The sequence below is a fragment of the Anomaloglossus baeobatrachus genome, chromosome 7 (assembly GCF_048569485.1).
Source record: "Anomaloglossus baeobatrachus isolate aAnoBae1 chromosome 7, aAnoBae1.hap1, whole genome shotgun sequence".
Lineage (NCBI taxonomy): Eukaryota > Metazoa > Chordata > Amphibia > Anura > Aromobatidae > Anomaloglossus > Anomaloglossus baeobatrachus.
This window is the reverse complement of record NC_134359.1, coordinates 120,550,118-120,577,045: the sequence shown is the minus strand read 5'-3', so window position 1 is coordinate 120,577,045 and position 26,928 is coordinate 120,550,118. Positions and strand designations below refer to the sequence as shown.

Sequence of the window (26,928 nt, the reverse complement as noted above, 5' to 3'; positions counted from 1 at the left end):
TGAAAAATAATTTCAGCTGGTTCAATTGATGGCCTATAAAAAAAGGTTTCTCATTACCTAGATGCCACACAAGAAATATCTTAGAATGGGTAAAACCAGTGAGCTGTCTCAAGACCTTCAGACTCTAAGTTCTCCTGAGTACCCGTCTTCTGTATAGGGAACTCGTCTCCAGTACCGTATTCTTTATGCGTCCACAGATTTAAGTTCCTGATAGGCTAGGGCGCTGTGCTGTCCAAGGCAATGCACCTGCCTAAAGAGGTGCAAGTCTTCAGAGATTCTACAATTGGCTTCAGGTCAGTTTGTTTCCATACAGCCCGCTGGAGCCAGATTAGAGTTCTCCTACGTGTTGCTGACGATGTGTACTGGCTTAGCTCTAACTGTACGCTAACGTTACTGAAGCCTCTTGTACCCAAAATTCCACCCAGCAAGTCTAAATAAATTAAATGTTTTCTCTAATGCAATTCAATTAATTAATTAAATCATCATGTGCTTGATCTCTACTTTACACACATATGTTGTACCGATCTTGTGAGGTACAAAAAAATGTGCAAAGCACATAATAAATCTAGCGCATGCAAAGCACATAATAAATCTAGCGCATGCAAAGCACATAATAAATCTAGCGCATGCAAAGCACATAATAAATCTAGCGCATGCAAAGCACATAATAAATCTAGCACATGCAATGTATGCCAGTTTTTTGCCACCATACAAGATATAATTCTGTAGCACTTCCCCCAATGCTGCTTTTGTTTGACACAGTAAATGACTTACTCTAATTAAGTCAATTTTAGTTGTTTTTTTCCCTGTATTTTATATTTTCTAAATAATGGTGTTAATTGGTCATAGGAAAAACTCGTCAGATCATTTGCAATGATGACTTCTTCAGATGTAAGGAATCCTCATCCTGTCTCCTACCAGAAGAAGTTCTTGTGTCTGTGTTCATTCCTTTTACTCAAAAGGTACATTTTGTGTTTTAGCTACTGTTAGGCTCTGTTCACACGTTCAGTTGTATCTGTTTGTAATTGACCCTTTGTTAAAGAAACTGAATCCCTTACAAATGGAGTACAAACAGATACATACTCTAATTTATGTTTATATACCATGTTTTTTTGTCATTTTCAAGGGATCCATTTGAGTTACGGATGACATATCAAATTACCATTGGTTAGGATCTGTTTCCCATAAACTTCAGTGTTGAAAAAAAATGGAACCAGTTGCTATCTATTTTTCTTTGGCTGGACCAAAAAATTGTACAGACTATATCTTTTGATCCAGATGAAAACTATATATACCAGCTGGATTGCAGTAAAGCAGAAGACATTTGGGCAAAAACTCTGCTTTGCAGTTCTAAACGCAAATGGCAAAAACAATTGACATGTTAATTGTTTTTGCCAATTGCGTTTAGAACTGCAAAGCAGAGTTTTTGCCCAAATTTCTGCCACAAAAAGGCTGCAGTTTGAACTGCATAGTGGGGTTAAGGCTATGTGTCCACGTTGCTTTTCCCTACTTGCAATTCTAAATGCACGTTTTGTCCTTAATTGAATTAGCCAAAGTTGCCTTTTGCAGAACTTTAGCGCTGAAAACGCATGCGTATTTGCCGCGTATTTGATGCGTTTTTAGCGCTTTTTGAATGTTTTTTCAAATGCTTTTTGACACATGCGTTTTGAACATCAAGACACTGATAAATAAAGTTACAACAGTCAAACCAAATGAAAAAAGAGAAAAAAAAGGGGCACATAAATATTTGTATGAAAAAAAAGAAAATAGCAAGATTTAATAGAATTATAGCGGCTATTTAATAAAAAAAGGAAATATAACAATAAAATGATAATTTTCTTTAAATAAATTGTCGGACTATGTGTGTGTGTAAAGGGACATATGAAATCATTATTTTGATGTGAAAAAGCATGCGTTTTAGTAGTCCAAAACGCATGTTTTCTGCACCTAAAAAGCAGGTAAAACATTGGAATTTTGATGTTTCTTGGTTACTCCCTGTTTCTCATTGACTTCTATGTTATCTAAACGCACCTCAAATGGCAAAAACAATTGACATGCTGCTTTTTAAAACGCATGGTTTTTGTCAAAAAATATGCAAATTTGACGCAGCGTTTTCAAATGCATGGTGGGCACAGGAAAACCCTATTTCCCATAGACTTTGCTTGGAAATCAAAACACAGCCATTTGGGCACTAAAAAGGTGCAGTTGAAAACGCTGCAGAAAAGCATGAAAAAACGCACCGCGGGCACATAGCCTAAGGCTATGTGCGCACGTTGCGTCGGAGTACCTGCAGTTTATTCTGCACGTTTTCCTTCCCTTGGTTTTTGACCAAATGGCTTTTGACCATTTTTTAGCGCTAAAAACGCACGCGTTTTTAGTGCGTTTTTAGCGCTTTTTACCTGCGTTTCTGCAGATGCGTTTTTGAGATCAAGACACTGAGAAATAAAGTTGAATTAGTCAAAAAGAATGAAAAAAGAGAAAAAAAGTATAAAATTAACTTTTAATAAAACTATATGGGAAATTATCAATTTTAATGAAAAAATAGTGGTTATGCACATTTTATCAGAAAAATAGGTGAAGTTTCTAATTTTTTAACATTTATATTTTCGGTTATTGTGTGTGTGTAAAGGAACATTAGAACCCATTAATTTTTGGCCAGAAAAGCATGCGTTTTTGGAGCCAAAAACGCAGTGGAAAAGCAGGTAAAAAGCATGTAAAACGCAGGAATTGTGATTTTGGTTGCGTTTTGCCATTTCTCATTGACTCCAATGTTAAGGAAACGCTGCAGAAATGGCAAAAACAACTGACATGCTGCTTCTTTTTCAGCATGGTTTTTGACCACAAATATGCAAATTAAACGCTGCAGAAAAAAAAGCAAAGTGCAGACAGGATTTCTGCTTTTCCCATAGACTTTGCTGGCAATCAAAAACGCATGCGTTTTAGCACAAAAACGCTGCTGCTAAAAACGCTGCAGAAACGCGGAAAAAAACGCAACGTGCGAACATAGCCTAAGAAACCCAAATTCCCATAGACTAAGCTTGAAAAGCAGAACACATCCATTTTGGCATTAAATGCTGCAGTTGAAAAAGCAGCAAAAAAGCAGGTAAAAAGCAAAGTGGGGCCCTAGCCTTAGGGCAGAGAAGGACGGGGCGCAACTGTAGCCACACGTCCTTAGGAAGCTGTAGAAATTAAATGCCTATTCAGCACATTCAACCAGCGCTTCACATAACTTGCAATGCTTCACATAACTTGTCTTATTTACTGCCCCATTCTATGTCCTGTTGTGTATAAATATGTGACTTTTTAGATTTTGTGTTATACTGAGCCTGATGAAGAGACCTGAGTAGTCTGGAAAGCTTGCTACTGTATTATTACCATCTTTTCAGTTAGCCATTAAAAGGTATCAACCACTGAGGACTCTCAGTTCTTTTAAACTTTTTTTTTATCTCTACTGGCTAACACGGTACAAAGATATATTTTACCTGTAGCAATATGGTGGAGTTGGAAGAGGTGACCTCACATGTGAATGGGCTTCCTTAACCCCTTGACACCATGTTTTTTTTTTATTTTTTTGCTTTTGACCCCCTACACACTCCTTTTTTAAGGGCTATAACTTTTTGATTTTCCTATCGACGTAGCCATATGAAACATGAGTTGTAGTTTTAATACCAATCTTGTATAGTTTTTTATTATTTTAGAGGATAAAAAAATTCTGGGAAAAATGTTTTTGTTCCAAAACCTTTTTTTATTGTTTGAAAAATTATTTTTTTGTTTGGAAATCTGATGTTTATTGATACCATTTTGGTGTCCATATGACATCTTGATCGCTGTTTGTTGTATTTTTTGAGAATGGTCCGTCAACTGAAAAACATTTTGGTATTACAATTTTCTTTTCTTTTCCAGGTTTACCATAAATGTTAATTACTTTAAGAGATGCAGCAATATTAAATATGTCTATTTATTATTTTCATATTGTCAAACTGAGTAAAGGAGGTGTTTTAAATTATTTTTTTTAGATTTTTAAAAACACTTTTTTACTTTTTAGTCTTTACAATTATTTGATTGCTTGTTCTATATACTGCTACATTGCTGAATTTAGTGAAAATGATGGCCTCCTAAGAAGCCCAGCCTGTGGCTGTGCTTCACAAGAGTACCAAGATGACAATCAATGGGCAATTCAGTGGGCCCAAAGTTGCCATGGTAATTCATCAGTTACCCACAATTTTGTTCCAACAGACCGATGGAAACTAGTGTGTGTGTACAAGCGATCACTTTGTTTAAATGTTACTGTCAATGATTGATAGCATCATCTAAATGGAAAACAGCAGCAATTGGAGCTAGCTCTGTTCACTGATATTACAGGTAGATGACTGCTGGGCAACAAAACCAGCATCTGTCGCTGTAAAGTATTTAAAACACCTGAATAACAACTTCACGTAACTATATGTACATACTGGGGTTTTGTTGCCCGGCAGTCATCTACCTGTAATAACAGTGAATAGAGCTAGCTATATATATATATATATATATATATACAGTGTGTCCACCCAAGCTGGCATTATTGATTCCATTTTGGGATAGAATTGATGAAAAACCTGCAACTTTGGAGTCTTTTTTTTTTTTTTTTGATCAGACTTTTATGACACGACATACAGTGTGTCCACCCATATCCTGTCCACCGCCATTAACTTGAGAACAGCAGCAGCTAAAGGCATAGAAATGGTGTCTAGGTATGGTAAAGTAACCATGCGCTACGCAATGAAACCCCCTATAGCGCCACCTGGTGGAAAACAATGGAGTTAGCATTTTTATCTCGAAAACGGAACGTGATAGAGAAAAACAGTGAAATACAAAGTTGTAGGGCATCATCAATTCAATTCAAATCGACACCTAGGTTTGATGCCTTGAATGTGAATCTACAATTTTCAGAGTCATACAAATAACGAAAACTCTTTGAATGATAAGGTGTGTCCAAACGTTTGGTCTGTACTGTATATATATATTATCGTAAAGTATCTATGAAGATGGCTGTGATTTGTAGTGCCATATTCTAGTGAATGATGAAACATCTCATACAATGATCTTGTTATGATATGATGCTGGCTAAAGCCCTTTTAATGCCATTATGAAAGCAGTGACTTTGTACATTAACTCCTACGTGTACATAATTTCCACGTTTTTTTTCACTTTATTGCCTTCTGTCCACAGTGGGAAGTTATTTCTGCCTTCAGACAGGCACAGAGGAAGGTGAACTCCATAGCTATACTGGTTTCAGGAATGAGAGTCCTATTCCGAGATCAATCAGACATCATTGAAGACCTGAATATTTACTTTGGTGGTATTGGCACTAGCATGGTTCAAGCGAAAAAGGCGAGAGAAGCAGTCGTTGGAAGGTTTGCGGCAATATTCTGTACTTATACTGCCTTAAGTCAAGTGGGTCAAGTGGGTCATAGTCTAATATATCCCTTTTATCTAACCAGGAAATGGAATGAGGAGACACTGGGTGAAGCTTGTAGATTTATTTTGGATGAAATTTCCCTTACACCCTCTGCTCCGGGAGGGAAGGTGGAATACAGAAGAACATTGACTGTTAGTTTTCTTTTCAAATTCTACCAAGAAGTGTTCCACGCCCTGACCTCAGAGGTGGGTTATATTGTGTTGACCATATACTGCATCTGAAGAATTAACAACTAAAGGAAAACTCATTTTGATCAATAATTTAGAAATCCCAAAGGTAAAACCTATATGAACTGTTTAGTAACTTTACAGAACCTTTTCTTATTCTGCACTACTTCCTAATACCATATAGCAATTGAGATATTTATGCACTATACGCACATATAAATTTGAGTTTGTGCAACTCAATTCAAATGTCCCAGTCCATTGAGCACTACAATGGTCTGTGGCCAAATGACAAGAGCGGCCACGGCTCTACTTTTAGGCGGCTTGTCATGATGTCACATGCGCATCAATCGGCAACTATAACGTCACGCCAGGCTGGCTAATCAAAAGAAGAACCAGGGATGACTGCAGATACAAGGCGGTTCTCCTGATCACATCCAGCTGCCTCAGGCCACTGTCACTGCTGATGGGCTGTAAAGTGCAAATCAATTTACACCATATCTAATAATATACAGATATTTACGAGAATTTTCCACGGCCTATTGTACTGTGTCAATGGTGCTTATAATGCACCATTAATTAATTTGACTAATAATATAAACCTCACAGTGATTCTTCCTTGTAATTATCAGTTCATTCAGAAGTCAAAATTTTGGTACTACTTTTTCATGTCTTTCTAGTAATTACAGCATACCTACCGAGCCACAATTTAATAGCATCCAATTGTACAAGTAATAAGTTTTGATTAATAAAATTCTGGCTGCCCGTATGTGTTACTTGGGGACACTTATTGCATATATATATATATATATATATATATATATATATATATATATATATATATATATAGTATATATTATATATATATATATATATATATATGTCCTCTTGGCGTTACAATGGTTATATCATGAAGACAACCACCGTTCATATACTCTATTGGGTTAAACAGGCGGCAGAAGTGTCCAACACTTGGGTACCTCACTTGATTTTAAGTGCCAGAATGGAGAACATCTCAATAACAGCAGATCTTGTTCTTGAGGACTTGAACCATTTGAAGGGAAAACTAGCAAAATCAGCTGTGTGCTGGGAATGTGACCCTAAGGCTAGGGCCCCACTTTGCATTCACCTACTTGCAGTTCAGAACACACGTTTTGGGCTTAATTGATTTGACCAAAGTTGCCTTTTTTCAGAAATTTAGCGCTGAAAACGCATGCGTATTTACCGCGTTTTAGATGCGTTTTCAGCGACTTTTACATGCTTTTCCACCTGCGTTTTGATAGATGCGTTTTGAACATCTAGACACCGATAAATAAAGTTTAAATAGTCAAACTCAATGAAAAAATTGGAAAAAAAAATCTATATTTTTGTGAAAAATAATGGAAATAAATTATTTTAATGAAATTATAGCAGTAATATGATATTTAATGGAAAAATAGCACTAATTTCATAAATTTCTTATTTTTAATTGTCAGACTATGTTTGTGTGTAAAGGGACAAATTAAATCATTATTTTGATGTTCAAAAAGCATGCGTTTTGGTAGTCCAAAACGCATGTTTTCTGACTGAAAAAGCAGGTAAAACGCTGGAATTTGTAGGAATCTTGGTTTTTGCCTTTTCTCATTGACTTCAATGTTAGCAAAACGCACCCAAAATGGCAAAAATAATTGACATGCTGCTTCTTTGAACGCATGGTTTTTGCCACAAAATATGCAAATTAAACGCAGTGTTTAGAAACGCAAAGTGGTGTCAGGAAATCCACTTTTTCCATAGACTTTGCTGGTAAATCAAAACGCATGCCTTTTGGCATGAAAAAGGTGCTTCCCAAAACGGACCAAAAAAGCACCTAAAACGCAGGTGTAAACGCAAAGTGGGGCCCTAGCCTTAAAGATCTGCTGATCACCCCTGCACCCTTATTGTAAGAAGGTTTGCCTCCGATGAGACAAATCCTCCGAAAGTGTTATATATGTATGTAACGTTGCTCACGGAGGATACCTATCTGGTGACATCTATTTACAGTGTAAGGACATACGGTATACAGTATATGGGGGTAATATTTTAATTTTTTTACAGAAGTTTTAATGTTCTGTTGTACATTTTCCTTTAGTACAGTCTGAATGGGCACATCTTTCCTGTAGACATAACACAGAGAAACAATATAAAAAGGGCTGTAATCCAGAATACAACACTGAAGAGTATGCAGAAATATCAGGTAAGTTTTCAATTAGGTATGCATTGTAGGAGCTGATAATTTGTATGTTCAGAAGATATTCAGTTAGGAAAGGTTTATGCCAGTAGATATAGCTTATGGTTATTGTATCTGTAGTCTGCATATAAACCCATCAACATTGATATAGCGTTATGGAATAATGGAAATCATAAGTTGATTAGGCGTGATAATGAAATGGAAATGATGAAAACATGGAATGAAAATGTTCAAATATCTCGATTTATTTGAGTTGTTATTATTATTAAAAATGTTTGTCTGAGGAATGCTCTGCCACACTGAATGCACTTGGGAACACAAATATCAAGATTCACTGCTGGCAGCTCCTTTAGTAAATTGTTGACCAATGACATCTTAGATGTACTCAATGGGAGTCAAGTTAAGAGACGCTGCAGACCATAGAAGCAAGTTTAGGACACTTTGAAGAAATGGTCATACTACTGGTTCCACAGCCAAATCAACGCAATTCCAAGGTGGTAGTGTATCTGGAAGTCTATTGTCTTCAGCGATGAGTCTCACTTTTGTCAAAAATGCAATGTTAGCTGGAGATTGGTTTGGAGACTATGTGGGTGTCGCGGGCGGGGAGGAGGGTGTCAGCACACTGCGCTCACCCCTTCTGCTCGGGTCCGGCGGCTGCTGCTCAGTGGTGGCTCGAGCGGTGGGCCGGATCCCGGGGGTTTCTCGAGCGGCGCTCCTCGCCCGTGAGTGAAAGGGGGTTGTTGGGTGTGGGAATTGTTTATTGTCCGTGACGCCACCCACGGTTGTGGTGATTTCACCACCGCTGCTCAATATGGGGATCCCGGGGATGGTGATGCGGAGCAGCCAGGTGTTGTGTTGCCCCTCCGTGGGTAGGGGTTGGTGATCCCGGGGCCCGATGATGGTTTGGGAGGTGCAGGGCCTGGTGGGCGCAGGGACGCGGGGGCAGCGCTGTGCCTTGCGGCACTGTGGTACTCACTCAGCCTGAGACGTTGACACAGTTGTTACGGTAAACCAAACGGCTGGTAAGACGGTCCCACGGACGGCTGCACTTGCTCTCCCAGTAGGTGACGGTGATGTCCCTCTTCCTTGCACCTGTGTTTACTTGTTGGTTGCGATGGGTCCCCACCGGTAACCCGCTCCCCGGCTTCAAGCTGGACCGGAGGAGCTCTACTCTTTGCCCGCAGGCGCTGGCCCTGAGAAACTGGTGCCTTGGCGGTGGCGGTGTCTCTCCTACTCTGGTTGGGCTGTTGCCTTCAATCGGGACTTGGTTGTTGGGGGATCTACGTCCCCTTCACTGACGGATTCGGCAAATTATGGCGACTCCTAGCCTTGCCGGGGTCCGAGAGGCCCCTGCCCTGGTGCTGACTGTCCTTGGGAACACTGCTCCAGACCGCCGGGCACACAGCCTCCGGGGTCCTTCCAGGAACTTCCAAACGGTCCCCCTCCAGACAGTCACCGCCGTTGCTGACCTTGCTGACCTGTCCTGCACACAGCTGGACTACTTCAGGCTTTCTCTCTGTCACCACTCTTGCTTTCCTCCTTTACCACTTCACTTCACTTCTACTTTCACTTCCTTAGCTCATCTTAGCTGTTTACTCCTTCACTCCCCTAACTGAACTCCACTTCACTCGAGCCCTGCCTGGGCTAATCTGCCTGGTTTCTCCTGCCTCCAGAGCTGTGTCCTCCTCGGTGGGCGGAGCCAACCGCCTGGCCCACCCCCTGGTGTGAATCATCAGCCTCTGGAGGAAGGCAACAAGGATTTTTGGGTTAGCTGTGGTGTTCCTAACTGGGATGTAGGGTGTGGGGGTGTGTGACCTGTGTCCCCTGGCTTGCCCAGGGCGACACATGGGCAACACCGTGAAGAGTACTTCATGGGGGAATGTCACACCTGTCGTATTCCCCGGGGTTATTGTGTAGAGTGGCATACTATATAGTATCCGGGCCCCTATAGTCTTTATTCTAGGTATACAAACACCTCAGAATTACACTAATTTGGATGTGGAACTAGTGGTATAACTATTTCTTCAAACTGATCCAGGAGGCGTTTTTCAACATGTCAACACCAGGCTGCATGTTTGTTCTGCTACATTCAGCAGCCTGCATAGCCTAAACTAGCTACCATGGTCGGCAGCATCTTGAGACTTGTCTCCTATAAATCCCATCTGGGACATCATTGGTCAGCATATGCAAAGGGAACTGCCAGTAGGGCATCCTGATGATTTATGTGTCCACATACTTTCGGTGAGGCAGAACATTCCTCAGACAACCATTAATAACCTCACTGATGGCAGCCACAGTCTGTAAGTGTGGCGCCCTAGGACCTGGTCGCCACAACGGCATTGCCCTCCTGAGGGTTAATGCTGAGCCTGGAGGTAATGGGGAAATCTACTGGCCAGTAAGTTAACATCCACCGCAGTTTCTCCCTCAGGCCAGTAGGGGGAGCTCTGAACCTGAAGTTTCAGGGAGCTTCCTTAAGCCTGACCTGTGGGAGGAGTTAGAGAGTCTGTAGGGAGCAGCAGAAGTGAACAGACACAGAGTGAGCTGTCCTGTGAATCTGGGGTCTAGAGCTGGAGCAGTTTGGCCCAGAGAAGCAGGAGTAGCTGAGAGGCAGCAGAGAGACTCGGACATCGGAGTCTGTGGTTGCCAGGGTATAAAATCCGTCCCTGGTAGCCGAATCCGAAGGGCAGGGGAGCTGCAAGCCCCTGGCCCAGACACATCCAAGGTACAGCTGCAGCATCAGGGCCCGGTGTGGACCCTAGCGGAGAAGCACCAGAGAGTGGGCCTGCGCAGCCACCTACAGAGGGAAGGGACGTGCTATTGGTCCCAGCAGCGAAGAGGGCCATTGCTGGATTCAGAGAAGCAGGGTCCTATCATCACCAAGAAAGGTACAGGAGTAGGCCTCATACTCAGCTGGCCAGAAAGATCACCCCAAGTACTTCCAGGCCGACCGGATCCCCATCACCACCTGTAACGGTCTCCCAGGACTGGACTGTTCCCAGAGTAAAAGAGGAAAAGGTAAAGAGACTGTTGTTTGTGCCTGGTTCTTTCCTTGCCTGTCGGCCCTGCACCGTGTTAGTCACACAGCACCATAGACTTTCACAAGCACCAACTGTGCCCCGGGCATTGCTCCACCTGTGGGGAGCAGTACTACCATAGCTGCTATATCATCATCCCGGAGGCCTCACACAGCAGCGGTGGCTTAATAGCCGCATGCCACAGGTGGCGTCACGAACACAACCATTAACAAGCAAGCCACATATTCAACTGACACCCACCAGGGCCACGGAGCCGGGCCCAGCCACCACTGACTACCACCGGACTAGTCCGGCCCGGCACCGGGTGTCCCATAGCCCTGGGGTGGGCGAGTCAAATTTGGCGTCACGAACAGGATTTCGTGCCCGGTCCCACCGGGTACTGTGCGCCTGCCGGAATTGTGCTTAAAAGACTGTGTACTGGCTGCAGACCACCGCCGCCATTAGCCTCGCCGAGCGCAGGAAGAAGGGGGGCGTGCCTGACAAAGAGCGCGAAGGGAGCGCGCCATCAGAGCAGAGCGCTGTTAACCCCGCGCGACCCGGAAGAAAATTTGAAAAGTGAACGGAGCCTGGTAAGGTTCACTAAGGGGGAGGAAGATGTCCGACTCAGAGGGAGGGCAGGTGGCTGCCATAGCCCGAGACGCCGCAGCACCAGCAGAAGCAATCCCAGTCGCCGTCGCCCCGGCCCCCACTGTAGCGCCGGTAATGCCGATCACCATGCCATACATACCGGGAGCAGAATGGCTGCCGCAATACTCCGGGGAGTCCCATACCTTGAGTGACTTCAGAGAAAGCCTGCACAGCTTATTCCGGGTGTATCCGCTGACTGAGAGCCAGAAGGTGGGCATATTAATGGGACAGCTAGCCGGCGCAGCCCAGCGTGAAGCGAAGTCATGGCCTGATACAGATAAAGGGACAGCAGCCCAGATACTGGCCAAGCTAAAGAGTACGTTTGACACTCGCACCGCAGCAGAGATAAAGATGAGATTCTTTGGGTGCAAGCAGCGGGCCACAGACAGCATAAGGGACTATGCCCTAAACCTGCAAGAGGCCCTGAAAGCAGTTAAACAGGTGGACCCAGAGAGTGTACGTGAAGAAGACAAACTCCTAACTGAGCAGTTCATAGAGGGGCTCCTGTCAGATGCCCACAGGACCCAGCTGCGTATCCTGGTCCTGCAGAACCCTGCTCTGGACTTTGCCAAGTTTAAGGACCAGGCCATCAGGGTACTGAGAGAATCTACGCCGAATGACCCAGTACCCCTCCGGCCTCCTGCTATCACGTACCCCGGGGTGGTGCCTGCAACACGAGCCACTGCAGGGGCTGAGGCGCAGTCCCTGGATAAGGATCCCACTGCGGAGCTCAGACAACAGGTCCAGGAGCTGACCAAGACTGTGGCTGCCCTTGCCAAGACCGTGCAGTCTCTACAAATGACCCCCTCGCCTGCGAAAATCGAGTTGGCCTCCAGCCCAGAGGACGTCCCATGGATGCGACAGAGAAGGATTCCGCCGACCCGAGGCAGAGACACAGACCGGTACGATTCAACAGGACAACCGATCTGCCGCAACTGCAACCAGGCGGGCCACATTGCACGACGCTGTCCTTTAAATGGGCCGAGCCTGGGGCCAGGAGCCGACCCCCAGGTGTAAGGAAGCCCGGCTCAACCCCCAGCCGCAGCAAGTATGTGGGAGGACGACCGGTCCTTCCTATTGTGCTGGATGGGATCCCTTTGAATGCCCTCCTGGATACGGGGTCCCAGGTAACAACCATCCCCCACAAACTGTACAAAAGATATTGGGCCGATTCAGACATTGACCATGGCCCAGATGATGATTTAACAATTGTGGCCAGTAATGGTCAGCCCTTACCTCAGATTGGGTACAAAGAAGTAACCATTAAAGTGGGGCGGGTGGAATTGCCATGTCAGGGGATGATAATTGTAGATATTGATCGCAAAGAATCTGACCCACTGCTAACTCTTGGTACAAATGTGATAGAAAATTGTATTGCCGAAGTGATAATTTTGTTACAACAGGCGTCTGAAACTGCCAGCTCCGGGCAGCAGCGTGTCCTACAGAGGGAGATCAGAGCCCTGATGAGGAGGCAGCAGGTAGAGCTGGCCGGAGGAGAAATTGGCAGTGTGAGGGTAAGTGACCCCCTCCCCATTGTAATACCCCCAAGAAGTGAAATGTTGATATGGTGTCGGGCAGCAATAGGCCTCAAGGGTCAGGATTACCATGCCTTGGTAGAACCAATCTATTCAGACAGTAGGCCTGGAGTCCTGATAGCCAGAGGGGTAGCGGACGTCCGCAAGGGGAGAGTGCCCGTCCGTGTCCTGAATTGTGGGGAGGAGGAGGCCAAATTGCCCCGGTATGCCACTGTGGCAAAATTGTACACTGTCAGCAACAATACCATTAAAGCAGTGGAACCCTTGATCCCGTCCGACCAGGCGGAAGACAATGGCTCCAAGGGGCAGCCGGAAGACTGGTGCCAAAAATTACATGTGGGCACCGACTCCACCCCCTCCCACCAAAAGCATGGGGTTTACCGGGTGGTACAGGAGTACGAGCGGGTCTTCAGCAAACACCCCCTAGATTTTGGGCAGGTGAAAGGGGTTCAACATCAAATCCCCACGGGTGATCATCATCCCATTAAAGAAAGATACCGCCCTGTACCCCCCGCACAGTATCAGTGTGCCAAGGAAATGTTACGGGAAATGAAGGAGGCTGGGGTTATCAGAGATAGTTGTAGCCCCTGGGCAGCTCCACTAGTGCTCGTAAAGAAAAAAGATGGTACAATGAGAATGTGTGTAGATTACAGGCAAATTAACCGCATTACACATAAAGATGCCTATCCACTACCCAGAATAGAGGAGTCACTAACAGCCTTAAAGTCAGCTAACTATTTCTCCACCTTGGATCTCACCAGTGGGTATTGGCAGGTTCCCGTGGCAGAGGCGGACAAGGAGAAGACTGCATTCACGACACCAATGGGTCTCTGTGAGTTCAATTGTATGCCATTCGGGCTCTGCAACGCCCCAGGGACATTCCAAAGGTTGATGGAGTGCTGCTTGGGCCACCACAACTTCGAAACCGTGCTGCTGTACCTGGATGACGTAATAGTCTACTCCAAGACTTATGAGGACCACCTGAAGCACTTAGCAGAAGTGTTTGAGTCCTTGTCGAAATATGGCCTGAAGATCAAGCCGTCCAAATGTCACCTCTTGAAGCCAAAGGTACAGTACCTGGGTCATGTGGTCAGCGCAGAAGGCGTGGCACCTGATCCGGAGAAAGTCACGGTAATCAAGGACTGGCCAAGACCCACCACGGTGAAGGAGGTGCGGCAGTTCCTTGGACTGGTGGGCTACTACCGAAGGTTCATTGATGGGTTCACCAAGTTAGCAGCGCCCCTTCAAGATCTCCTGGTGGGCCAGCCGAAGCAGGCTAAGAAGCAGAGCCCTCCATTTGAATGGAGCAGCCAACTGGAAACATCCTTTGTCCGGCTGAAAGGGGCTCTCACGGGAGAAGAAATTCTGGCCTACCCTGACTACAGCCAACCGTTTATACTGTACACAGACGCCAGCAACGTGGGACTGGGAGCAGTTCTGTCCCAGGTACAGGGAGGCAGAGAGAGGGTAATAGCGTACGCCAGTAGGAAGCTTCGGCCCACGGAAAGGAATCCAGAAAACTACAGTTCCTTCAAGCTGGAGTTCCTCGCTATTGTGTGGGCAGTGACTGAACGCTTCAAGCACTATCTGGCATCGGTCAAGTTTACCATCTTCACGGACAACAATCCATTGACACACCTGGCAACAGCCAAGTTAGGTGCGATGGAACAGCGATGGATGGCCCGGCTGTCTAACTTTGACTTTACCATCAAGTATCGGGCTGGCAAGAAGAATAACAATGCTGATGCGCTGTCCAGAATGCCTCACTTACCCGAGTCTGGAGAAGACCTGGATGAACTCGAAGAGATAGAGTTACCGGCTTTCCATCACCAGGGTGTTTCACAGTGTGAGCATGCTGTGGGAGTGAAGCGCTTAAACCAGCACGAGGTCTCGGTCAATCCATTACTCCACCATAATTGGGAAGAAACACAGAATGGTGACCCGGCCGTGCGATTGGTCAAAGAGAAGCTAGCGCAAGCTGAGACCCATCTTGGCCCAGACGCTCCAGAGGAAGCCCAGCAGCTGTGGAAGGAGAGGGGACGACTGTTCACCTACCAGGGCAAGCTCTGCAAGAGATATGTCAACTATCGAACAAATGAACTTGTCTGGCAGATAGTGGTTCCGCAGAGGGATGCTCCAATGGTCCTAGCAGCGTATCATGATAACGCAGGGCACTTCGGGTGGAAGAAGTTGGAGGCCTTACTCCGTGATCGGTTCTACTGGGTGCACATGAGAAAGATGATCGAGAAATGGTGCCGAGACTGTGGCCCGTGTAACTTGAGGCGGAAGGATGATGCCAGCCAAAGGTCTCCCCTACAGCCAATTGTCACGAAGCAGCCCCTGGAGTTGGTGGCCCTGGACCACGTGAAGTTAACACCAAGCCGGTCAGGCTATGTGTACGCCCTCACCATTGTGGACCATTACTCTCGTTTCCTGGTAGTAGTGCCTGTGAAGGACCAGACAGCCAGGACGGCAGCTAGAGCGTTCCAGGCATCCTTTTGTCGACCGCACGGCTATCCGGAAAGGGTACTGACGGATCAGGGTCCTGCATTCGAGGCTGAAGTGTTCCAAGAGTTCTGTAACATGTACGGTTGTAAGAAAATTCGAACCACACCGTACCACCCCCAGACCAATGGACTGTGCGAGAAAATGAACCATGTGGTTATTGATATGCTGAAGACCCTACCGCTGGAAGAGAGGAACCAATGGCCAGAAAAGTTGCCAGATCTGGTAGACTTGTACAACCACATCCCAGTGAATTCGACCAACTGCAGCCCCGCTTACCTGATGCGAGCCAGACCAGGCAAGTTGCCTGTAGACTTTGAGATGGGGACTGTGTCGCCTGAGGCGGTTCAAGAAATAGAGGATTGGGATGCAGAACGGCAGCAGCGGTACCGTAAGGTCCAGGAGTGCGTGGAAAGGAGCCTGTCTCAAGCAAGAACGAGACAAGAACAGCATTACAATCAAACAGCCCCAGCAACTCCCTTAGCACCTGGAGAACAAGTCCTCAAGAAGAAGCGGAAGACGCATAAGTTGGATGATCAGTGGGAAAACGAGCCCTACACCATTATCCCCTCCAACTTTGACAATAGTAAGGTATGCCTCATAAGCAAAGATGAAGGCAAGACCTGTCAAGCAATTTCCCGAGACCGCCTGAAAGCGTGCCCTGAACGGTGCCGAATCCAAAGAGAAATGGAAGGAGTACAAGGAAGTCCCCAAAGTCAAGAGAAAGAAGGGGAGATGATTCAAACCATCCTTGGGAAGTTCCCCAAAACTTGGACCCGAATCAACAATGCCATAGTGGTACCAGTTTTGGCGTTTCCGCAGTTGGTCGAGCCAGAAACAGAAAAGGTTCCGGATCCACCTAAAGAATCGTCCGCTCCAGCACGAGATGACACGCCAGCAGTGGAACAGGAGGATCAACCCCCTGTCAGTGGTGAACCTGTCATACCCTTGGCGACTCCTAGACCACAAAGGCAACCATCACGCTTACCTATTGGGGTTAGGCCCACCTGTAGTGCTGAGATAGAAGACGCACCACGTAGTCAGGGGCAAACACCAGAGCTACGTAGGTCCCAGCGCAGCACTCGGGGACAACCCCCTCTAAGGTATAGGGAGTCTACTGTATAAAGTAAAGAGTACTTATTAGAGTGTAAATAGTTATGCAAAATGTCTGTCATGTTGTGCACAAAATGTTTTCTTTTTCTTTGATTGCGAAAATGGACAATTGGGCCACTGGACTATGGGTGGCCAACACCTAAATTGTTCATAGTTAGCACCAGTGTGCTCAAACACCCCTGAAGAAAAACCCGTCCGGCGTGCATAGAGTGGGGTCATCAATGCTCTGACGCACGCCCAGAGCCTACGTTGGGGGTTTGATCGCGGCGGGTCCCCCATGGAGCAGTGTAATGGACACCCGGCAGGGAGCCACACTGGACTCTTATAGAAATGTTTAAGATTGTAACGTTAAAGAGAATGTGCCTCCCATATTGGGATGAAATGTATGACATGTTATGTTTTGTTTCTACAGTCCGGGAGTACTGAATTTAACTAAGGGGGAGTGTGGCGCCCTAGGACCTGGTCGCCACAACGGCATTGCCCTCCTGAGGGTTAATGCTGAGCCTGGAGGTAATGGGGAAATCTACTGGCCAGTAAGTTAACATCCACCGCAGTTTCTCCCTCAGGCCAGTAGGGGGAGCTCTGAACCTGAAGTTTCAGGGAGCTTCCTTAAGCCTGACCTGTGGGAGGAGTTAGAGAGTCTGTAGGGAGCAGCAGAAGTGAACAGACACAGAGTGAGCTGTCCTGTGAATCTGGGGTCTAGAGCTGGAGCAGTTTGGCCCAGAGAAGCAGGAGTAGCTGAGAGGCAGCAGAGAGACTCGGACATCGGAGTCTGTGGTTGCCAGGGTATAAAATCCGTCCCTGGTAGCCGAATCCGAAGGGCAGGGGAGCTGCAAGCCCCTGGCCCAGACACATCCAAGGTACAGCTGCAGCATCAGGGCCCGGTGTGGACCCTAGCGGAGAAGCACCAGAGAGTGGGCCTGCGCAGCCACCTACAGAGGGAAGGGACGTGCTATTGGTCCCAGCAGCGAAGAGGGCCATTGCTGGATTCAGAGAAGCAGGGTCCTATCATCACCAAGAAAGGTACAGGAGTAGGCCTCATACTCAGCTGGCCAGAAAGATCACCCCAAGTACTTCCAGGCCGACCGGATCCCCATCACCACCTGTAACGGTCTCCCAGGACTGGACTGTTCCCAGAGTAAAAGAGGAAAAGGTAAAGAGACTGTTGTTTGTGCCTGGTTCTTTCCTTGCCTGTCGGCCCTGCACCGTGTTAGTCACACAGCACCATAGACTTTCACAAGCACCAACTGTGCCCCGGGCATTGCTCCACCTGTGGGGAGCAGTACTACCATAGCTGCTATATCATCATCCCGGAGGCCTCACACAGCAGCGGTGGCTTAATAGCCGCATGCCACAGGTGGCGTCACGAACACAACCATTAACAAGCAAGCCACATATTCAACTGACACCCACCAGGGCCACGGAGCCGGGCCCAGCCACCACTGACTACCACCGGACTAGTCCGGCCCGGCACCGGGTGTCCCATAGCCCTGGGGTGGGCGAGTCATAAGTTCATGTATTTCTGTGTGTCGCAATCATACTCAATGTGGAATAAATTGGGAAGTTTTGAAAATTTTGTTTCTATTTTTTCATCATAGTAACCAATTGACAAAAGCAGGTGGTAAAGACAATACATTGAACTTATATTTCAGCATCAGAAGTGCTATATTGCTTTACCTGATGAAATCATTGAGAAAGGTATAGTAGTGATCAGTGGTGTAATTAGAGTTTGGTGGGCTCCAATGCAAAGTTTGGACCTGGGCCCCACCCACCGTGCACCAATACTCAGGGTATAGGATAATGACACTGACATTAAGGATACGGGATAGTGACACTGACACTTGGCTATTTCCTTCACCACCCAGGTTTCCCATGATCTGAAAGCCCTCTTTTTATCAGTACCCAGCTTCCCCATGCTCTGCTATACATCTTTCCCTCAGCACACAAACCTTCACACTGCATAATTGCTTGAGAACAGTATAATGGCCTTCCAAAAAGTATAAAGGCTCCCTCATAGCTCTCCAAATACTATAATGGCCGCCACATAGACTTCCATACAGTATAATGGGTCCCACATAACCCTTCATATATTAGAATGCACCCCCTTAGTTCACCATGTATTATAATGCACATCCCATAGTTTTCCATGTATAAGGCAGCCCTCATAGTCCTCCAGTTATTATAATGCACCTCCCATAGACTTTCATGTTTTATAATTCACCCCATAGTCCTCTATATACAGCACCCCATAGTCCTCCATATATTACACTGCACCCCATAGTCCTCCATGTATTATAATGCAGCCCCCATAGTCCTGCATGTATAGTGCAGCCCCCATAGTCCTGCATGTATAATGCAGCCCCCATAGTAGTCCATATATTATAATGCAGTCCCCATAGCTCTCATTGTATTATAATGCAGCCCCTATAGTCCTCCATGAATAATAATGCAGCCCCCATAGTCCTGCATGTATTATAATGCACCTCCATAGTCCTCCATGTATTACTGTATAATGCACTCCCCATCGTCTTCCATATATTATAATGCAGCCCCCATACTCCTTCATTTATTATAATGCAGCCTTCATAGTACTCCATGTATTATAATTCACCCATAGTCCTCCATGTATTACTGTATAATGGACTCCCCATAGTCCTCATATATTATAACGCTGCCCCATAGTCCTCCAAATATTATACTTCACCCCATAGTCCTCCATATATTATACTACACCCCATAGTTCTCCACATATTATAATGCACCCCATAGTCCTCTATATATTATACCGCATCTCATAGTCCTCCATATATTATATATATATATTATAATGAACCCCCATATTCCATGTATAAGGTAACCCCATTAGTCCTCCATATAATACAATGCAGCCCCCATAGTCCTGCATGTAATTATAATGTCCCCCATAGTTCTATATGTATTATAATGTAGCCCCCATAGCTCTGCATGTATTATAATACAGCCCCCATAGTCCTTCATATTGTATTATGCAGCACCCATACCATTTAATGCACCCCCATTGTCCTCCATATATTATAATGCACCCCCATAGTCCATGTATAAGGTATCACCATAGTCCTTCATATTGTATTAGGCAGCCCACATAACATTTAATGCATCCCCATAGACCTCGGGTGATTGTGTACTCACTGATTAAGAAAAAAATAAACAAGTACCCACCTCTCCTCGTTCCCCCGCTGCTCCGGTCAGAGCATCCTCAATGTCTCAGCACAGAGGCGCGCAGTAGTGACGTCACCGCTCTCCGCTGTGCTGAGATATAGAGCACATGCACAGTGGGAGAATAATGAAGGATGGAGCGTACCGCTCCGCTACCGTTCTTATCACTGCACTGTGCGAAGACGGGCAAGGGTCTACGGGTGAGGGGGACTTCTTTTACTCATTTTAGTAGAATGTCTAGATATCATTTTCTTATATAATTCTTAGGACATTACAACTCATCAACCTACTCAGGATGCTGTTGGGCGTCCAGTTGTTCACCATACAGCCATGATGCAAGTGTCTGGGGAAGCAGTATACTGTGATGACATGCCTGCCATAGAGGGAGAGCTGTTTTTGGCTTTGGTCACAAGTTCAAAAGCTCATGCGAAAATCATGTGAGTATACCTAATAGTAATAAGGTCACACTGTTCTTCTTTTTGATTATTTTCATATACAGTATCGTATAGAACTGATTTTGATATTACGAGCAGCTGGTCTGTCAAAAGCTTGGATTATAGATAAGAAAATTAGAATTCTGGCATAAATTACCATATTTTTCAGATGCACTTTTTTTCCTCCAAATTCGACAATAAATGGGGCTGCATCTTGTTGCCAGAATGTGGCTTACCTTGTTCGCTGTGGGGGTAGGGGGCAGTGGTGGTGGAGCAATGTTTCGCCCCCTGGGCTGGGAAGAGGAGGTGTCCCGGCAGCGCAAAGTGAGCGACGCTGGCATCAGTAATAGTAGATCCAAAATGAATATTCACTTCTCCCCTCACCGATAATACCACCCCCCTCTTGGCACAGAGGTCAGTGATCGTAAATGAGTTTGAAGATTTTTACTATCACTGACACCAATGCAGAGCGGTGGGTGGGATTATGGATGTGGGGAGAAGTGAATATTCATTTTGGATGAACATCTGCTTGACTAGTCAGCGTGTGACACTGAATTTTTCAGAGCTTATAGCTAGAAAACCGTAGAAGATAGAGCAATAAAAGTTACATATCCTGAAAGGGCTGCCCAAGCCCTATTTCAGGATACCATTTGTATGGTAGTAAAAAAAAAAAAATCACCTGATGAGATTCCCTTTAACATAGGCAAATTCCACTGCAGGGCCACAGTGCCACACAGCTGTTGCAGAACTACAACTCCCATCATGTTTGGACAGGAAGCTGTAGTTTGGCAACAGCTTCAGACCACACAGGTTGTGCAAAACTATTATCCCCACACAAGAGTATTGCACAACCTGTGGCTCTCCTCCATACCAGTGTCAGCAGACCATGCCCATAACAGTGCATCAGCAGCAGATCTCCTCCATAACAGTGTCAGCATTATACTTCCAATAGGTGGCGCTAGAGTTTGTCTCCTTCGTCCCTGAAGTAACAATTTGAATATTACCCAGAGGAGCATTGCAGCTATAAGACTCCTCACAACTGACAGCCAGATTGGTTTGTCAGTCTCCGCAAGGAAAAAAAAATTCCTCTTAGACCCCAGTAGAACTTCTCATACAGCCAGATCAGATCTCATACTTTACACTGACGAGGGACAAGCATCCCAAAACACCGTGTCTGCAAATTGAGGTTCTGAGCTGGCATAAATCCTAGCTCATATGAAAAGGCTTGTTAAAGAGCAACTTTGGACTTTTAGGATTGCTACTTCCAATAGGTGGCGCTAGAGCTTATCTCCTTCCTCCCTGAAGAGACAATTTAATTATTTTACAACATTTTTCCATCCTTTTTTCACTATTTGATCCTTTGTATTTCTATGTGTCTGTCATAGATCTTTAGATGTAACAGAAGCGCTGAGCATGCCAGGAGTGTGTGACGTCATCACTGCCAAAGATGTTCCTGGAACAAATAACTTTTCTTATTATGACTGGCCTGACCAGTTATTGGCAGACGACAAGGTATGTCATATAGTGTAATTATCACAAGTGTGGCATGGATGACAGACAGTCATGTGGTTTCTGGCGATAGAAGGTCACAGTATTTGGCTGGCCAGAATGCTTCCTGACTTTCCATTGCTCCTGCTGTCAGTATTCATGTGTATAGGTAGCTTTCCTGCTGGATTCATCTCTTCCCCTTTCGGACCCAGCAGGAGCTCGCCTTCCACCCAGCTGCTGTTCATCAGCATTATCTTGATTCTTAAATACTCCCTTCCTTCCCTGGACTGGGGCTAGTGATATTTTCAGTTCATGCAAGCCTTGGTTGCAAGAAGGTGGCTTGTACTCCTCTGTGGTATCTTAGCTGAATACTTTACTGAACTTCTACCTGTGTCAACCGTAGATGAGTAGTTCATGCATTTTCCCCCTGTGTGTCCTCCTTGTGTCTTTTCTATAGTGTTTAGTGGGGTTGATGAAGAGCTCATCCCATCCGTTCCCTATTTAGGATTCAGCACTAGAGATACTTAGGATCAAGCATCCAGCTCGGCGCATTAGTGCAGAACCTATCTAGAGTGGTGAGGGACCCCAGCGACCAGCAGTAGGTTTGGTCAGGGGTCACCATCTTTCCTTTCCCTAGACACAGGGTTTCCCTTCCCTTTTGCCATTCACTTGGTACTTCCCCGTGCCTAGTGTGCCAGTAATCTCCCAGAACCTGAATCAGACAATATTCTTTAATAGCTATGCTCAAGTTTGGAAGTTATCCCTTATCGCTGGGACAGGGAATAACTTCCACTAGTGGGGGCCCTAGCGAATCTGAAAACCAGGGCTTTGAGGAGCCCCGTGTGAATGGAGCACAATCATGTGCAATGCTGCTCCATTCATTCTTATTTGACCAACGGAAATAGTTTAGCTCTCCACTCTGCTGGTCTTCGGCACATATAAGAATGTACATGATTGACTACCGCTCCATTCACACAGGTTCTTGGATTGCTGGGGGCCCAAGTGTTCAGACATCTGGCAACTGGTAGGTTATCCCCTATCCTATGGGGAGTTATTCCCTATCCTGATGGCAGTGATAGAAGCTATGTGGTGGCATTGCTGTCGCCCACACTGCTTTTGTCTCTGCCCCCTGATGACATTTTGTCTCACAGTTAGGAGCTGCAGTGGTAGGGACAGAAGTAGGGTGCCAGCGCTGCACTCGCCTCTCCCACAGTTTCTATCACTAGCATAGAACCAGGATATCTTAGAGAGTGGCAATGAAACTGAAGTAAATAACTGCACCTGAGTCCCATGATGACATCCTGTTTCAGGAGGAGTGTTACCATCTGATGGGAAGTGAGTGAAGCTCCAGCCTCCTAATGACACTTTGAGTCTCCTCTCAAATGAAACATCACAGAGAGTTAAGTCGACAAATCATATTTAGGAATTAGCACAATTGGGAGAAATGTAGGGCACTTTATAGTAAAGCTAATTACAAAATTGGTTAGAGTGTAAAGATAGATATTTCAAAAGGACATTTTAATGACAGGATAAACCTCACTGGAATCCCAGTAAAAATACATAATAGGGAAATTTAAATAAATAAATAGGTTAAATTGCTTCTACATGACAGCCATAATGGATCATCTTACATTGCTGCCCATGGTCTTATACTCACCTGTTGCCATCTTCATCTGTTTCCAGCATTGCTCTCATCAGGCTCCGGCGATTTGTGACCTACTAGCAACTCCACTGTTTCATGGAGCGCACTGGGGGCCACAACTCAGTGTTAGTCTATCAGAGCCTTATTCTGGCTCTCATAGATTTGTACTGAGAGTTTGTGAAGTAACTTCTGACTTCCGACCAGTCAGAAGTTATGGGCAGAAGATTGCACTGTGGGACCGGAGCGGTGCTGAAAAACAATGAAGGCATCGGAGGGTAAGTGTAAGAATGGGGGCAGAGGACTTAGATTTAAAGCACTACTACAGGGCTGAAAAAACTCCCGCTGGAATAATGATTTAAGAAGGGGACCATAACATAGTGTGAAGAAGCAACCATTTATTTTAAAATTAAAATGGACCTCACAAGGGAAGTTACAATAGTATCTTTAAGTGAATCTGTCACCAGGTGTTTCCTATGTTATTCAAGAGCAGCTTGATGTAGGGGCAGAGACCCTGATTTCAGCGATGTGTCATCTACTGGGCAATTTGCTGCAATTTAGCTATAATCATGGTTTTCTCTGTTGCAGATCTATCAATTCTATAAAGACTGAGGCCTGTATAACCCCTACCCACACCAATGATTGTCAGATATCTGTATACACTGTACATTTGCAGAAATCTGCAAATCAGTGGTGGGGGCGGGGTTATACAGAGCAGGAGGACTACATCGTACGAGACAACTAGTCCTAATATCCTTTTGATAAAACAATGATTTAATAGAAACCACAGTGTACAGCACAGACAGTGACACATTGATAGAATCATGATATCTGAGACTACATCATTCTGCTCTCGGATTAAAGAGCAGAAACCCGATGACAAACTCCCTTTAAGAATTATCCATTAAAACAATGAACAGCACTATGCTATACTGTATCTGTGAGCACTTATGCATACTATATCAGTATCTGTGAGCACTCAGACATACTATATCTGTACATGTGAGCACTCACACATACTCTGTATCTGTGAGCACTCAGACATATTATATCTTTACATGTGAGCACTTAGACATACGATATCTGTACATGTGAGCACTTAGACATACTCTATCTGTATCTGTGAGCACTCAGACATATTATATCTTTACATGTGAGCACTTAGACATACGATATCTGTTGATGTGAGCTCTTAGACATATTCTATCTGTATCTGTGAGCACTCAGACATATTATATCTTTACATGTGAGCACTTAGACATATGATATCTGTACATGTGAGCACTTAGACATACTCTATCTGTATCTGTGAGCACTCAGACATATTATATCTTTACATGTGAGCACTTAGACATACGATATCTGTTGATGTGAGCTCTTAGACATACTCTATCTGTATCTGTGAGCACTCAGACATATTATATCTTTACATGTGAGCACTTAGACATATGATATCTGTACATGTGAGCACTTAGACATACTCTATCTGTATCTGTGAGCACTCAGACATATTATATCTTTACATGTGAGCACTTAGACATATGATATCTGTACATGTGAGCACTTAGACATACTCTATCTGTATCTGTGAGCACTCAGACATATTATATCTTTACATGTGAGCACTTAGACATATGATATCTGTACATGTGAGCACTTAGACATACTCTATCTGTATCTGTGAGCACTCAGACATATTATATCTTTACATGTGAGCACTTAGACATACGATATCTGTTGATGTGAGCTCTTAGACATACTCTATCTGTATCTGTGAGCACTCAGACATATTATATCTTTACATGTGAGCGCTTAGACATACGATATCTGTTGATGTGAGCTCTTAGACATATTCTATCTGTATCTGTGAGCACTCAGACATATTATATCTTTACATGTGAGCGCTTAGACATACGATATCTGTACATGTGAGCACTCAGGCATATGATATCTGTACATGTGAGCACTCAGACATACTATATCTGTATCTGTGAGCACTCAGACATACTATATCTGTATCTGTGAGCACTCAGACATACTATATCTGTTTCTGTGAGCACTCAGAAATACTATATCTGTATCTGTGAGCACTCAGACATACTACTGTATATCTGTATTTGTGAGCACTCTGACATACTATATCTGTATCTGTGAGCTCTTAGACATAAAAGGTGTATCTGTATCTGTGAGCTCTCTGACATACTATATCTGTATCTGTGAGTTCTCAGACATACTACTGTATATCTGTATCTGTGGGCACTCAGACATACCATAGCTATCTGTGAGCACTCAGACATACTATATCTATGTGAGCACTCAGACGTACCATATATATATATATATATATATACATATATATCAGTACAGACCAAAAGTTTGGACACACCTTCTCATTCAATGAGTTTTCTTTATTTTCATGACTCTGAAAATTGTAGATTCACATTGAAGGCATCAAAACTATGAATTAAAACATGTGGAATGAAATACTTAAAAAAGTGTGAAACAACTGAAAATATGTCATATATTCTAGGTTCTTTAAAGTAGCCATCTTTTGCTTTCATTACTGCTTTGCACACTCTTGGCATTCTCTTGATGAGTTTCAAGAGGTAGTCACCGGAAATGGTTTTGAAGGAGTTCCTTCTCAGAGATGCTTAGCACTTGTTGGCCCTTTTGCCTTCACTCTGCGGTCCAGCTCACCCCAAACCATCTCGATTGAGTTCAGGTCTGGTGACAGTGGAGACCAGGTCATCTGGCGTAGCACCCTATCACTCTCCTTCTTAGTCAAATAGCCCTTACACAGCCTGGAGGTGTATTTGGGGTCATTGTCCTGTTGAAAAATAAATGATGGTCCAACTAAACGCAAACTGGATGGAATAGTACGCCGCTGCAAGATGCTGTGGTAGGCATGCTGGTTCTGTATGCCTTAAATTTTGAAAAAATCCCCAACAGTGTCACCAAGAAAGCACCCCCACACCATCACACCTCCTCCTCCATGCTTCACGGTGGGAACCAGCCATGTAGAGTCCATCCGTTCACCTTTTCTACAAAGACACGGTGGTTGTGTGGCGCCCTGGCCTAGCCAGGTTGTCACAGATAACACACAAACACCCCACCCCCATTAGACAGGGACACCAGCCAAACACAAAACCCTTGTTGCCTCCCTCCAGTGTCTGATGTCCACACCAGGTGGGGCGGAGCCAAGCAGTTGGCCCCACCCACCGAGGAGTTCACAGGTCTGGAGGCGGGAAAAGTGACAGACAGAGTTTGGAGTTTGAAGTGAGAGGAGTAAACACTTGGGTGTCTGGGTTTGTGGCCCGGGCACTGACAGCAAGGTTGGCAGACGGTGGTGGCCGTCTGCAGGAGTGGTGGAGCAACGCGGAACCGTAGGACCGGGGTCGGCCGCCGGCCCGCCGGTACCGACCGGGGAGCGAAGTGAAGCCAGCACACACAGGCAGGGTCATCGGACCCCGACCAGGCTTGGAGCCGCCGACAATAGTCAGATCCGAATGTGACTGGAACCCCAGGGGTT

The 26,928-nt window shown here is 45.1% G+C and overlaps 1 protein-coding gene across 2 annotated transcripts in view; it reads left to right on the top strand.

Annotated features, from left to right (window-relative positions):
• The window catches only part of LOC142245186 (aldehyde oxidase-like), a 314,224-nt gene that overhangs the window by 136,258 nt on the left and 151,038 nt on the right, over nucleotides 1-26,928 (top strand). For both annotated transcript variants that reach the window (XM_075317642.1, XM_075317641.1), the window contains 6 exons: nucleotides 850-962; nucleotides 5,209-5,393; nucleotides 5,481-5,643; nucleotides 7,730-7,834; nucleotides 20,106-20,275; nucleotides 21,658-21,784. In XM_075317642.1, coding sequence (XP_075173757.1) covers nucleotides 850-962; nucleotides 5,209-5,393; nucleotides 5,481-5,643; nucleotides 7,730-7,834; nucleotides 20,106-20,275; nucleotides 21,658-21,784 — 863 coding nt within the window. The remainder of the gene's footprint in view (nucleotides 1-849; nucleotides 963-5,208; nucleotides 5,394-5,480; nucleotides 5,644-7,729; nucleotides 7,835-20,105; nucleotides 20,276-21,657; nucleotides 21,785-26,928) is intronic.